This window comes from Suricata suricatta, chromosome 5 (genome assembly GCF_006229205.1).
Source record: "Suricata suricatta isolate VVHF042 chromosome 5, meerkat_22Aug2017_6uvM2_HiC, whole genome shotgun sequence".
NCBI classification, from domain to species: Eukaryota; Metazoa; Chordata; class Mammalia; order Carnivora; family Herpestidae; genus Suricata; species Suricata suricatta.
In genome coordinates this window covers 149,457,365-149,472,145 of record NC_043704.1, presented here as the reverse complement: position 1 = coordinate 149,472,145, position 14,781 = coordinate 149,457,365, and the positions used below count along the sequence as shown (strand labels likewise).

The window sequence follows — 14,781 nt, the reverse complement described above, 5'->3', positions numbered from 1 at the left end:
ACTGGGCTGGGGCTTTGGCCGGTTCAGACACGATGCACACGTGAGCTCTGCCCCTCCCCCACCGCGCCTCGGGGTTTACTCAGTGACTGAGGCAATTATTTTCAACAACTGGTGCTCTTTTAGAGCATAATGCTGGCACAGATTTAAAACGTGCTTAGAGAATTAGGCCAATATTTCTATAGTATTCTGAGAATTCTTTAAAATTTTCCCTAGAATTACCACCTAGGAGCAATATCACTTTTATTTTAAAAAAGCAAACACCAGGGGCACCTGGGGGGCTCAGTCAGTTAAGCGTCTGACTTTGGCTCAGGTCATGATCTCTCTGTTCATGGGTTCGAGCCCCACATCGGGCTCTGTGCTGACAGCTCAGAGCCTGGATCCTGCCTCAGATTGTGTGTCTCTCTCTCTCTGCCCCTCCCCTGGTCACTTGTGCTCTCTCTCTCTCAAAAACAAACAAAAATATTTTTTAAATTGTTTTAAAAAAGCAAACACTACTTTTTTTTTAATTTATGAAGCTGGTTTTACTTTTTAACAATTTCTTACAACTGAAAATTAAAGTCCCAAGTCTCTTAATTCCTATCATACAATACAGAAAAATACTTTAAAAAAGAAACTGCAATAAACCAAAAAATAACAATAAAAGAACATTGCCGTGGGACACCTCTGATAAGAGTAACAAGCTCTTCTTGACGTATTTCAGAGAGTCACAGAACCAGAGTTTCTGAAGGTCAATCTGAGTTCCCAAGAGGCTGTGTGATCTGCTCAAGGTCACACGCGGAGTTGGCAAATGAGGGGGACGTGGCCCTCTAACCAGGGCTGAGTGCGGGTCTCTGATGACTCTTCTTCTCTAAGGACCCCTCCCAAGAAGAAAAGCTTCCTCGAGTAGGGAAACTACCTGAACCTCAAATAGACATCACCATCGCCGCACAGAGTGGCAGCTTCTCAGAGTGTCCACAGATAGGGGAAGTTTAGGGCAATCCCTTGAAAATACTCTGAAGTAAACGCACACACAGAAAGGAGATGCCACATCACATAAACTTCAGTCATCTCATCCAGACCATGACCTTTGTTTTGTTTTGTCTGTTTATATTGTGAGAGAGAGACAGAGACAGAGGCATGAGCGCAAGCGGGGAAGAGGCAGAGAAAGAGGGGGGAGAGAGAATCCAAAGCAGGGATGTGGGGCTTGAAGTCACAAACTGTGAGATCATGACCTGAGCTGAAGCCAAGAGTCAGATGCTTGACCGACTCCGCCACCAGCCACCCCAGGCCATTACCCTATTATTATCACTTTCCAAACCTTCATTAACGGGTAACGACCTGTGCAAGCCAAAGGTCCTCCTCGGGCGCCTGGGTGGCTCAGTCGGTTAAGCCTCCGACTTCGGCTCAGGTCAGATCTCACGTTTGTGGGTTCGAGCCCCGCATCAGGCTCTGTGCTGACAGCTAGCTCAGAGCCTGGAGCCTGCTTCCAGTTCTGTGTCTCCTTCTCTCTCTGCCCCTCCCCCTCTCATGCTCTGTCTCTCTCTGTATCAAAAATAAATAAAACATTAAAAAATTAAAAAAAAAAGAAAAAAAAAGAAAAAGGTCCTCCTCGGGTGTCTTGTGAGAAAACACGCAGTGCAGTTCAGATGTCTTAAAGACCAAATACAGTGTTCTCAGGTCAAGTGCTCTCAAGTGCCGCACGGGCTGATGTCTTGCAAATAAAAAGATTTGGCTAATAAAGATGAGAAGATGACAGTTCAGAGCTGGGGAGAGGTGAGAGTCTGTCTGTTTTAAGTACCTCAGAAACACACAGACCTTGTAAGCCGCAGATAATAAGGCCTGGACTGCACTGAGATGGAGGAGAAAGGGCTTGGTCCGCTGGGCTCTGACCCTGCTTCTCGCCCTTCCTGTGTGACCGGCAATGGGGTCCCTCTGAACCTCAGCCTCATTGTAAAAATGGGGATAAAAGGCGCACCTGGGTGGCCCAGTTGGTTAATTGTCCCACTTCAGCTCAGGTCATGATCTTTCAGTTGGTGAGTTCGAGCCCCACGCCGGGCTCTGTGCTGACAGCTCAGAGCCTGGAGCAGCTTCGGATTCTGTGTCTCCCTCTCTCTGCTCCTCCCCTACTCATGTGCGTGCTCTCTCTTGCTCTCTCGCTCGCTCTCAAAAACAAATAAACATGAAATGAAAAAGAAATTTTTCATGGGGACCAGACCAGTCCCCACCTTTGAGCAGTGTCAGGAGACGCCAAGGGCCCAGAATGTCATAAACACTCAGTGGATGTCCTTTCATCTCTTTAACCACCATCACCTGCAAACCTTCCACAGACGTTAGAGATGAAATCCGAATCCAAACAAGGAGGCACCCACCAATGTCCAGACCGCCACAGACCATTCTCAGGCGCAGACGACGTCAGGAAGACCACGACTCTTACGACACACAGAATGGCGCCCTACTCACGCGCTCCCTCGCCATGGACACAGCAGGTTCACTAACGATCTGACGGCTCCAAAGAGCAGGCTGGTTTTATTGCATTAAGTGAATATTTAATCTAAGAATGAGTAATAATATAGTTCAAGGAAACAAAAATCATCACATTTCCAGGCCAAGTACATCAACTTCTAGAAATACACCATAAGGAAATCACGAGTTGGGTGGACAGACACTTATATACGTAACTGGTGTGTTGTCAGAGAAAAAACTAGAAACTGCCCAGATTCTAATGCCAGACTAATGCTTAAGTCTATCATATTAAGCAACAATGAAAAAATTGCAGTTTTCAAGAATTTTAATGCCATGGGGAAATGGTCAACATATATATTGTATATAATTACAAATATGTAATATATTTGTTGGAAGAAAAAACACTAGAAATATCTCACCAAAATATAAATAAATAAGAAGTGGTTGCTAAGTTAGCTCTTTTTGTCCCAATTTTTGTTCAATGATCTATAATCAGCCTCCTTTTAAGACTAAAACTCCATTTTAAGACCAGTTATGCTCACTGAAAGGCCAGGCGCGAAGGGCTGAGAGGGGTGAGATCCAGGATTCTGTCAAACACGCACAGGCGCCCTCCGCGTCCTCGCCCTGACCAGACACGAACACGGCTTCCCAGGGACAGGTCACTGACAGAGAGGACAGTGCACACTTGAGGGCTCAAGCAGACAGGGACAGAGAGATAGGGAAACAGAGAATCCGCACAGAGCCCAATACGGGGCTCGATCCCACAACCCTGGGATCATGAGCCGAGCCAAAATAAAGAGTCGGACACTCAACTAACTGAGCCACACAGGTGCCCCACACAACTTTTCTTTTAACTTAAAAAAAAAGAGAGAGATGCCTGGGTGGCTCAGTCGGTTGAACATCCAACTTTGGCTCAGGTCATGATCTCAGGGTATGTGTGTTCAAGCCCCGCGTCGGGTTCTGTGCTGACAGCTCAGAACCTGGAGCCTGCTTCAGACTCTACGTCTCCCTCTCTCTCTCTGCCCCTCCCTTACTTGTGTTCTGTCTCTCTCTCTCTCTCTCAAAAATAAACAAACATTAAAAAAAAAAAAGAAAGGAAACCAAGGAACAAACAGGTCCCAAGACCTGCTCACGGGACAACATTCACAGGTTTCAGGATGAGGGCTCAAGCGTGCACAGAGCATCTGCAGATGCGGGACAGGGGAGAAGGTGCCTCTGAGGACAGAAGGGATGGCGTGTGGCCCTGAGGCCTCTGTGGAAGTCAGGCAGCTGGGAGAAAAGCCAGGGTGAAGATGACAAACTGGTGTTGGGTTTAAATGACGTTAAACCTCCGACTTTGGCTCAGGTCAGATCTCACATTCGTGGGTTCGAGCCCTGCATCAGGCTCTGTGCTGACAGCTAGCTCAGAGCCTGGAGTCTGTTTCCGGTTCTGTGTCTCCTCCTCTCTGCCTCTCCCCCTCTTATGCTCCGTCTCTCTCTGTATCAAAAATAAATAAAACATTTAAATAAATAAATAAATAAATGACGTTCAGTTTACATGTGGGCGGAGAGGGAAATGTAGGTGTCGCCTACAGAGAGGCAACAGCTAAAGCAGGGGGGCGGGGGGGTGGGGGGGAGACGGGAGAGGCCAAGACTGACAACTATCCGCGGTTAAGCAGAGGAAGGGGAAAGATATTTACCAAAAGTGAAAAGTAATAAAACCAGAGATGACCGGTCAGAGGAGAGGCACAAATAAATTTTGCCGGGGACACTTCAGGTGCTCAGAGACACATCCTGCAAACCGGAAGTTACAGGAGCGCCTGGGGGGCTCAGTCACTGAGCGTCTGACTCTCGATTTCGGCTCAGGTCATGATCCCGGAGTCTTGGGATCGAGCCCCACCTCAGGCTGGCTGTGTCCTAAGCGTGGAGCCCACTTATCATTCTCCCTCCCTCGCGCTCTCTCAAAATAGAAAAAAAAAGTTCCAGTGGGAAATAGTTTAAGGACTTTTCATATTTAATCGCCACCCTGGTTCGGCTCCAACAAGAGCACTTAGAAGACCACACCTCGGGGCACCTTGGGGGCTCAGTCGGCTGAGCGTCCGACTTTGGCTCAGGTCATGATCTCATGGTCCCTGGGTTTGAACCCCGCGTCGGGCTCTGTGCTGACAGCTCAGAGCCTGGAGCCTGCTTCCGATTCCGTGTCTCCCTCTCTCTCTGCCTCTCCCCAACTCACTCTCTGTCTCTCAAAATAAAGACATAAGAAAATTTAAAAAATTAAAAAAGACCACACCTCATGATAAGGAGGCGCCTCACTTTGCTTAGAAAGAGGGAACAGCGTCTGTATTTCCTCCTGGCTGACCCGCAGCCGCCACGGGAGCCCTGACCCCGGAAAGCCCGCCGCCCACTGTCGCCACACGCCAGCGGACCGCGGTCCCCGAGCCTGGGCATTTGGGCGCTTAGGAACCCAGCTCCTTCCCTGCCAACGATCATTCATGTTTGTTCCCAAACCTGTTCATGCCCCTTCTGCTTCTTAATGTTACCATATAATTATGCTTATTTCGTGAAGAGCACACAAAAAAAGAGCTGTTTCTATGAAAGCTAAGCTTCAGGCCTTGAAAAATGAACTTAAGGATTAAATGGCCAATTCAGTGTGGATACACGATTGTGCCGTATCCGAAAAAATTATGTAACAAAGAGAGGGTCACGCGCCTGAAATCCAGCGTGTGTATCCTGATGGGCTCATGAAGGTCACGCGCTTAGCGCAAGCCTGGCTAACAGGTAGCACCCCACAGAAGTGACTTTTTACTATTACTGCTCACATTATCGTGATCTAAGCAAAGAGAGAGAGGAGGCCATGAAGGCAGCAAAGCAAGTAAGGGGGGGACCCTACAAATGGGCGCTCCCGGCAGGCTTCTCTGCAGAGGGCACACTGAGTTGAGAATCAGAGGACAGGAGAGAGGAGTGTCCATGGCGGGGTGGGCCAGGCTGCAGGGGGAGGCCACAACGAGGCTGCTGCACAGAGGGCCCCGAGCCAGGCCACGGGGTCCTAGAAGACCCCGCATTTGATCCAAAGAGCAGTGAGAGGCCCAGGAGCAGCACGACCCGACAGGGGACCGAGAACAGCCCGGCTGGGCTCTGAATCAGCGAGAAGAGCGGAGAAGCGGCTGGAAGTGGGAGAGGGCTAGAGGGGCCGGGACGGCGGGGGCTTCATCCAGGGTGGTGGCGGCGGGGTCGGAAGAGCCGTCTGAGAGGCACGTGCACGAAGAGTTAACAGAGCCGGCTGACGGCCAGCAGGACGCAGAGGGATAAACCTTACCACGCTTATCAAGACAAGCGTGTGAGGACGGGAAAGGGGGACATGCTGGCAGTGGACACGCTAAGCCAACGGCTGGTGCAGGAGCCTGGGCGGGGGGTGGACGGGCTGTCGGAGGTGGGCACAGATTTCGGAGTCACTGGTGTGCAGCCTCGGGAGGAGAGGGTGCGAGGGACGTGGCCAGGCGCACCAACACTGACAGCAGCACGCACTTACACGCTTAAAACGACCGTGTCCAGGGAGGGTCGTGGGCTTGTTTTATTTATTTCTTTAGTGTTTGTTTATTTTTGGGATAGAGATATTGTTGGAGCATGAGCGGGGGAGGAGCAGAGGGAGGGACAGGGGACAGAGGGTCCAAAGCGGGCTCTGCACTAACAGCAGAGCGCCTGATGCAGGGCTCGAACTCACAAACCGTGAGATCATGACCCGAGTGGAAGTTAAGACGCTTAGTTGACTGAGCCACCCGGGCGCCCCTGTGAAGCTTCCTTTTAAAAGCTCTGTCAGTTCCTCAGGGTGGAGAGTCAGGAATGGAGAAGCCCTGAAGAAGAGGGAAGCTGGTGAAAGGGGTTGGAGGAACCGGCCAGAGAGACAGGAGAGAAGTGAGGAGAAGAACATCCAGGGTCCACAAGGGCACGGTCGCTGCGTCAGCCCTGCTCTGGGGGCACCAGGACCCCAGCTACGGCCCCGTGGGGACAGGGGGCCCAGCCCACGCTCTGGCCAGTGAGCCCCCATGCCCGGGCCCCCACAGACTCCCACTGCCCCCCAGTTAAGTTCTGGGCCGGCAGGTAAAGCATAGCACGCTGCTCGTTACGCCCGGGGCTGTGTGGACACAAGTGAATGAGCGTAGTGGGCACAGGACACGATGTCGCCCGTGCGCTCCATGGGCACAGCCCCAGTGCCAGGGCAGAGGGCAGGACACATCCGCGACCCCGGGCCCGTGCTAGGCAGGCGCCGCGCAGCAGCTCAGTGAGGCCTTCGCCACAGGCCCCGGCGCTCAGCAGCGATCTGGAACACTCAAGTGGCACAGGGACCTTCCCTGAACCCCTCCACTTCTCTCACGCAAGCAAGGCAAGAAGCAACTCGGCACAGGCCGCTGGCCGGGGCCTCGGAGGCTGCCGGCACCGGCCCGGCCCAGAGCGGAGTCCCTGCCTCGGTCAGGAGCTGTTTCCACGTCCTCAGCCGAAGAAGCTGGGCTGGAGAACACGGCCAGTCCCAGAGGAGCCAGACACGCCACGAACACTTGCTGGCTGAGTCCTTAACGTCACCTGACAGTGAAAGTAAACAACAGAACAGAGTCTTGAAACCTTATTTGCTTTATAACCTTCCTGCCTCCTTCAGAAAAAGATCATTCCAGGGAGACTCAGAGGTGACGTGGGTGGAGAAGTCTCTGCACTTGAGACAGAGGTGTCACGACCCCAGGTTTCTTAATCAAAAGTGACACAGAACAGCCCCTGGAAACTGGGAACCAGAGGAACCACCGCTCCCGACCCGCATGGCCGCCTGTAGGTCCCGTCTGTGCAGCGCGGTATGTGACAAGAAAGGCCCTCGGCCACGTGCACAAGTCATCTCCCCCGGAGATGGGGGAGCGTGGCCCACAGACCGCAGGACAGACGCAAAACCACAGGGAGACGGTAGGCGACCTCAGCTTGGAATTAAGTTGCATCCGGCTAAGTTTCACTTGGGAGAATGACCTTCGTTTAAAAAAAGTTCAATTTTGAATTTGGGGGACATGTACTTTGTAAATAAATAGCTACTGATGTTCTCAGAATGACCATTTCCTCTTCATATCACGTTTACCAAATGGACTATATTCTTAAACTGTGTCTTCTCATTTAGCCACTCTGACAGAGCAGTTAAGGTACGAGGTCACAGCAGCCCACCTGCTAGCTGTGTGACTCTGGGCAAGTTTCTTAACTTCTCTGTGCCTCAGCGCCCTGGTCTGTAGAACAGGGGCAGTGAGAGTCCTGCACCTGGAGGTCAGTGTGAGAATAAGACACATGTAAAGGATTAGAACCAGAGTCCACACCCAGTCAGGGTAGAGCTCACTCTTCTTCCTTCCGGTTAGACCATCTACCATTTTCTGTGTTTCTCAGACTCATTAGGAGTCAAAAAATCAACCCGACGCGGGGCTTGAGCCCACGGACTGTGAGATCACGACCTGAGCCAAAGTCGGACTTCTACCGATGGAGGCCCCGGGGCATCCCGACACCCATTCTTATCAAACCAGGAGAGGGGCGCCTGGGAGAGTCAGTCGGTAGAGCATGTGACTCACAACCTCAGGGATATGAGTTTAAATCCCACATTCAGCTTGGACTAAATAAAACAACAAAATAAACTAAAATTAAAAAACGAACAAGGAGACAGCCAGGTGAACACCAGATTCAAAAGGCAAAGCGCTGTTTCTCTACCCCGGGGGCCGGCACCTAAGAAAGGGAGCTGAGTTAGCTCACCCTGTTATCGGAGCCCTAGGGCTGCCCCTTGTCCCCACTCCCACCCACGCCAGGGAACCGCTGCCCTCCGTGGGGAGATGGAAATGATGAAAGTGAACTATCTGCTCACACCCCTCAGAACTGACTTAACACACTGGTGACTCACGCTGCTGCGGCCGCCGTTGCCTGGGCAACGCCTGTGTAAACAAACGGTGAAACCCAAAATGGACACCACACCCACAGCAGGGCTCCCGATCTGTGCCCCCTGCCGCCCTCTCGGCCAGCTTGGCAAGGCCCACAGACCACTCAGGAGAAAGGTCTGAAAACAGAAAATAAACTACAAAGGACTACAAAGGAAACCAACTATACTCGAATGCAGTTTTTAAGACTTGCGGAAAGCCCGTGATACAAGAGCTCCCTCATCGATGTATGAAATAACGAGGTGGAGGGGCGCCTGGGGTGCTCAGTCGGGTAAGCCTCCGACTTCAGGTCATGATCTCGCGGTTCGTGGGTTCACATGTTTGAGCCCCTTGTTGGGCTCTGTGCTGACAGCTCAGAGCCGAGAGGCTGCTTCGGATTCTGATGCCATCTCCCTCTGCCCCTCCCCTGCTCATCCTCTGTCTCTCTGTCTCTCTCAAATATGAACATTTATATAAAAAAAATAAATAACAAGATCTATCAGCACACCTAAAGACTGCCATTTCAAAGCAGTGCTGAGTAAAACCAGTATTTCGGAGTATCTGTTCCCACGGTCGCAGGACGGGAAAACCTTGATTTCTCTCGGTGACCAAGTCACAGGTCCTGATAGTTCTGTGGTGCTTTGTTTTCTATGTTCACAGTGAAAGGAAGTGATACATTTCGGTCAGAAGTTAATGAAAATAAAGATGTAGTTTCATTTCTTTCCAAGTCCACAGAATCCCCAATGTCCCTCTACAGAACTGAGGTCCCAAGAGCTCAGTCTGAAAGCCCTGATCAAGAGCAGGCTATATCTGGGGCGCCTGGGTGGCTCAGTCGGTTAAGCATCCAACTTCAGCTCAGGTCAGATCTTATGTTCGTGGGTTCGAGCCCCGGGTCAGGCTCTGTGCTGACAGCTCAGAGCCTGGAGCCTGCTTCTGGTTCTGTGCCTCCTTCTCTCTCTGCCCCTCTCCATCTCATGCTCTGTCTCTGTATCAAAAAAAAAAAAAAAAAAGCAGGCTATATCTAAGCATTAACCTCTAGGGACACCTGGGGAACTCAGTCGGTTAAGTGTCTAGCTCTTGATTTCGGCTCAGGTCATGATCTGATGGTTGGTGAGTTCGAGCCCCCCATTAGGCTCTGCACTGACAGTAAAAAGCCTGCTTGGGATTCTCTCCCTCTCTCTCTGCCCCCCTCTTCTGCTCTCCCACTCTCTCAAAACAAATAAATAAAATAAACTTAAAAAAAAAAAAAAAGAGTTAACCTCTGATCATTCATTTAACCAACAGTTAGCAAATACCTACTTGACTCTAAGCACAAGTACCGCAGGAGAAAATACAAAGTAAGACCTCGATGTGACCACACTCCAAGAATTTTCAGAATCTCTGCTCCGTATTTACTCTGCTTCTCCCAATTTTAGCATAATTTGTGTGATCCACCACCAAATCCGTCAGGATGTCTTTTTTCTCCCTCTCTTCCGCATATAATAACTAAAAGCAGAATGAACACATGGAAAGAAGCCACGGTGTCTGTGCAAGTGTATCGTTGCAAGTATTTTAGAAGCAGGTGTCAGGGCTACGGAGCACGTAGGAGGAGTCCTCCATGCTTCCTCTTCCCCAATAATCAGATCAGCATTGCCCAAGCCGCAGACGTGGCACAGGGATGAAGGAGACCATACAGAAGTTCTCCGCAAATAGTGAAGTACCGCCCGTGGACGGCTCCCATGATGCTATGCAAGTGGCTAATCTGTGCAGAAGGGACCCAGGAACCTCCCGAGCCAGAGGTGGCCACCACTCCTGCGGAATCACAGGAGGGTCTCTGAAAGAAGTGTAAGGAAGGGGCGCCCGGGGGGCTCAGTTGGTTGAGGCATCGGCCTCGGGTCAGGTTATGATCTCACAACCCATGGGTTACAGTCCTGCATCAGGCTCTGTGCTGACAGCTCAGAGCCTGGAGCCTGCTTTGGAGCCTGTGGCTCCCTGTCTCTCTCTCTCTCTTTCTCTCTCTCTCTGTGCCCCTCTGCTTGTGCTGTGTGTGTGTGTGTCTCTCTCTCGAAAATAAATAAATATTAAAAAAATAAAAAGAGTAAGGAACATACTTGGGATTTTTGGAAAAGTAGTTTGGTGGCGAATTCTGCCATGAAGCAGCCCAAGGACCCAGCCTCAGAGGCCGCCACGGAGGTCACTCAGGACACGTTCTCCACCCAACACCACGTCTCCTGCTGTCGCAGACACCGTGAGTCAACAAAAGTGACCGGCGAAGAGCCTCCGGGACACGGCCAGACACGTGGGAAATCCTCAAGCTCCAGCATGAGCACGGGCACGAGTCTTACTTGCTGCCTACCTGCCTTGGTGTGGGCCATTCTATTTTTATTCCTATCATGCTGATTATCTGAGTGTTCACAGAGACTCGGAGGAGGTGTCTTACATATAAAAACATAGGTCAATTTAAACAAAATTCCTCTCTCATTAACATCGAATAGAGAAATGTGAAAACCACCCCAGAAACATGCAGTTCCAACATGTTTATTCTAAGTGACTTCACAAATTCGAGAACACTGGAGATCACTCTGTACTTAAAAAAATGACAAAAACTTACAGATGTACTCAAAGCTGTTTTTGAACCGAGTTATCAAGTAGAAGCAGGATTGCTATACTTTTTACTTCTAACAGGGACACAACAGTACAAGGGTATGTAAAGATGTCACCTTGAAAGTGATGTCACCAGTGTAGACTAGGCTAAAGCTACCTTGAATTGTCAGAAGTCAGAGATGTCATGACCAAAGAGAGCTGGCCGTCTGTCCTACTGACTTCATAGGGCTGTGCTGACTTTCTAAAGAGTCCGATTATTTCTACAAAGGCACCTCTTGAATGAACAATGGAAATGTCATTAGCATGAGTTTTCTAAATTATCTATCACATGTTTTCCCAATCTGCAACATCAGGTGTCACGCCCTAGTCGTCCCGTGGAAGGGGACAAGCCCTAGTACACTTCTCACCTGCCAGTGTCAGCGCTGTGGCCCAAGGCATGACTGGGTCGCTGCAGGAGCAGCTTCTGATTTTCCTGAATAACCAGCTTAGTGTGCTTTCACAGAGAAACCATTAGCCCTGGAAAACCAAGCTCGGAGGACTGACTGGTGGTGGCGGAGAGGGGCGTGGGAGTGGGGCAGGGATAGGAGGAACAGGTGAAGGGAGTCTTCCAGGTGTAAATAATCAGGTCACAGGGACATAGAGTACAACACGGTGGCTGCAGTTACTAATGCTCTACTGCATATTTGAGAGCAGATCGTGAAAGTTCTCATCATGAGAAAAAAAAGTATTTTATTTTAATTATAAAAAAAAATTTTAATGGTTTTTATTTATTTTCGAGAGAGAGAGGCCATGAGTTGGGGAAGGGCAGAGAGAAGGGGGACAGAGGGTCTGAAGAGGGCTCTAGCCTGATAGCAGAGATCATGACCTGAACCAAAGTCAGATGCTACCCAGGCGCCCCGTGAGAAAAAAACCTTTTTTGTGGCAGCGTACGGGAAGAGACATTAACAAGACCTAGTGCGGCGATCATTTTGCAGTGTACACAAATATCGAATCGTGTGGTACACCTGAAATCAATATAACGTTACATGTCAATTGTACCTCAATTAAAAATATAAAAACATAAAGAATAAATTATCGGCCTTAGTATATGCGGCCCGCTGTGTCATATAAATAATACTAAGCAGCCGAGATGTTCCCAGTACCTTTGGTTTAAACGCAAACTCCTTCCCACTGAGAGTTTGTAAGTCCTCACCGGGTCTTTTGACAAGGGGGAACCGGGAGCATTTTCAAGTTCTTCTGTACAGTCAAGAGAAAACTAGTCCGTATGAAAACTCATACTGGGTCTCCACCACTCTAAGATTTCTATTCCGAACACTCAAGGTCAAGGCCGTGCAGGCAGCTAAGCCCCCGCCGCGGTCCTCGGCGCACCCATGGGCGAACGGCCGTAGGACCCGCTGGCCGGCACGAAGCCCCGCGGGGGCCGCGGCTGAGCAGCGGAGCCCGTCACGGCCCACTCCGAAGGGAACTACTCACGGAAGTACTTCAGCGTCTCTTCGATCTGCTCGGTGCTGAGGTCGATGTTGGCATCCGGAGAAAGGAGGGGCGTGTGGAGCCAGTCGTCGTGGTCATAACCGTAGATGGTGTCGGCTCTTAACCTGTAATGGGGCAGCTGCTCCTCCAGCAGGCTGATGATCTCGACTTCCGGAAGGTCGGTGCTGTTGCACACGTCTGCGGGGCAGGAGGAGGGGGGTGAGAGGCCGGACTGGTCTCCGCCTGGCTGCGGGCCCACCTGACCCTGCGGCCACAGCGGCGGTCCTCGGCTGCTTGCCTGCAGCACGGAGAGGCCAGCGGCGGCCACGCCGGGGGCTGTTCCCTACTTAAATTCCATCCTCAAAACTCGTAAGACCCACCTGAAATGTTTACTTCCTTCCCAGGAAAGCCACACTCCTTCTTCCCAACCCTTTCTCTGACCGCTCTTTCAATCATTCTACGTATAAACCAAACAGTTGTAATTTCACCAACATGCCTAACTTCTTCCTGCCACTCTTAGCATTTAAGCAACCCCCTCCCGCCTCGGATTCTGCCTTCGTGTAATTCATTCACTCAACTGTTTATCCACCGATACTTCTTCCCATTCTTTCGTCCAAATATACCGAGTCCCTGAGTCACAGGTGATGGAACAGTAAACACAACAGTTACGGTCCTGAGCCTGCAGAGCTTATATTCTTGGGGGATTCCAACCAAAGTAACCGGTGCCCCTCCACCAAGGCAGAGCTGGGATCGCGCCTCTTCCCAGATGTGCTGGTGTTCTGACCCTGCAAGCGGAGTTCACCTCTCTCCTCCCTCTGGGTTCACACAGCATTCTGTCAGTTCTTCTATGCTGCCCTTACTCAGTTCCGCCTTCTGGGTAGTTGAGTGTTCAACCCACATCCCTCTGAGATGCCAAATTCCCATCAACAGTTGTTCTCAATCTCCCGCCTGTGCCCCTCACCCCTCATGGGTCCTGTGCTCAGGGGCTGTGCCATAAAGCCTGTGAAGCCGAATCAATCCATATAAAAGCACATTAAAGAAGCCTTTTAATTGAACTGTAAGGAAAAAAAAAAAGCAAAGTACCCAGGACAAGCCCAGTCTTACGCAATTTCTCTACCCCTAGGAAGAATGAATTAAATATGTGTTAGTGGGGGGCAACTGGGTGGCTCAGGTGGTTGGACATCTGACTCATGGTTTTGGCTCAGGTCATGATCTCACAGTTTATGAGATCGAGCCCCACATCAGGCTCTGTGCTGATAGCGCGGAGCCTGCTTGGGATTCTCTCTCTCTTCTCTCTCTCTGCCCCTCCTGCAAGCATGTTCTCTCTTTCTAAATAAATAAATACAATTAAATAAATAAGTAACTTTAAAATAGTACATGCTAATGGATGAGTGCTAATCATCTCTCAACTGACTCTGACGTCAGTCACTATACTGACTTGGACCCATGATAAATGGCAAGTGTGAGCAGGGGTGGTCTTGTCAACCCATAAATAGACCAAGGCACCTGTGGTGCTCAGCACTGGAAAGAGAGAGGAGAGTTAACTCAGTCTCTTATTCTAGGAATGAGCCTTCCAAGATAAAAACCACTCAAAAGATAAGACCAGAATAAGAGCAATTCTTCAGAAGGTCGGCCTTGCAGTAGTAAACAAAGGTGGGGGACTGGGTCAAGGTGGAGGGCGGGGACTGAGTCAAGGTGGAGGGCAGGGCCTGGGCTGCAACCTCCCGTCCCTGGTCCCCCTCCAAAGCGCAGGGAGGGGCAGAAGGAAACCCTCTGGAGACTGAGGACACAACACAACAGTCAGGGGAGGTAATTAAGAGGTGACAAGAGATCACAGTTGTGAGTCATTCCCGAGGACAAAGAAGGTGGCATCAAAGGAAAGGGGAAAGGTCCACCTGAACACACACAGAGGAGATGAGTGGCGCACACAGTGTGGGTCCCGGGGTGCGGCCAGCTGGGAGGCGAGTGGGGGGAGCAGGAAGGGCCCCGGGCAGGGGTTTGCTGGAGAACCGAAGCCAGCCTAGCAGGGCAGACCGGTTCCTCTGCTCCTGTCTGGGCTGACCCAAGGCAGAGGCCGGCAGGACAATGGCCACATGGCTGCTCCCACTCCAGCAGAACAGGGAGACCCCTGTGTGCAGAAGAACAGCTGGGCCAGAGACTTACCCAAATCCCTGTGTCCTTCGGGTCTAAGGCCACTTAGGAGGGAAAAACAATACGGACGCCCAGGTAAAGAGAGCGTCCAGTGACACGGCGTTTCCTCTGGGCAGGAGCCCACTGGGAGTACCCGTCAGACTCCCTCTGCCTCCTACCAGCCCACAACCTCCCTTCTTGCTCAATTTAATTTGCAAACCTTCACTGCAGAGCATTTCCACTCAGGAAGTCAGTG

The 14,781-nt window shown here is 50.8% G+C and overlaps 1 protein-coding gene across 5 annotated transcripts in view; it reads right to left on the bottom strand.

Moving 5' to 3' along the window:
* The window catches only part of TRAK1 (trafficking kinesin protein 1), a 120,737-nt gene that overhangs the window by 70,463 nt on the left and 35,493 nt on the right, over positions 1-14,781 (bottom strand). For all 5 annotated transcript variants that reach the window (XM_029940495.1, XM_029940490.1, XM_029940492.1 and 2 more), the window contains exon 2: positions 12,399-12,593. Coding sequence is in view for 4 of the 5 variants with exons in the window: in XM_029940490.1 (XP_029796350.1) it covers positions 12,399-12,593 (195 nt within the window). In the remaining variant the exon portion in view is untranslated. The remainder of the gene's footprint in view (positions 1-12,398; positions 12,594-14,781) is intronic.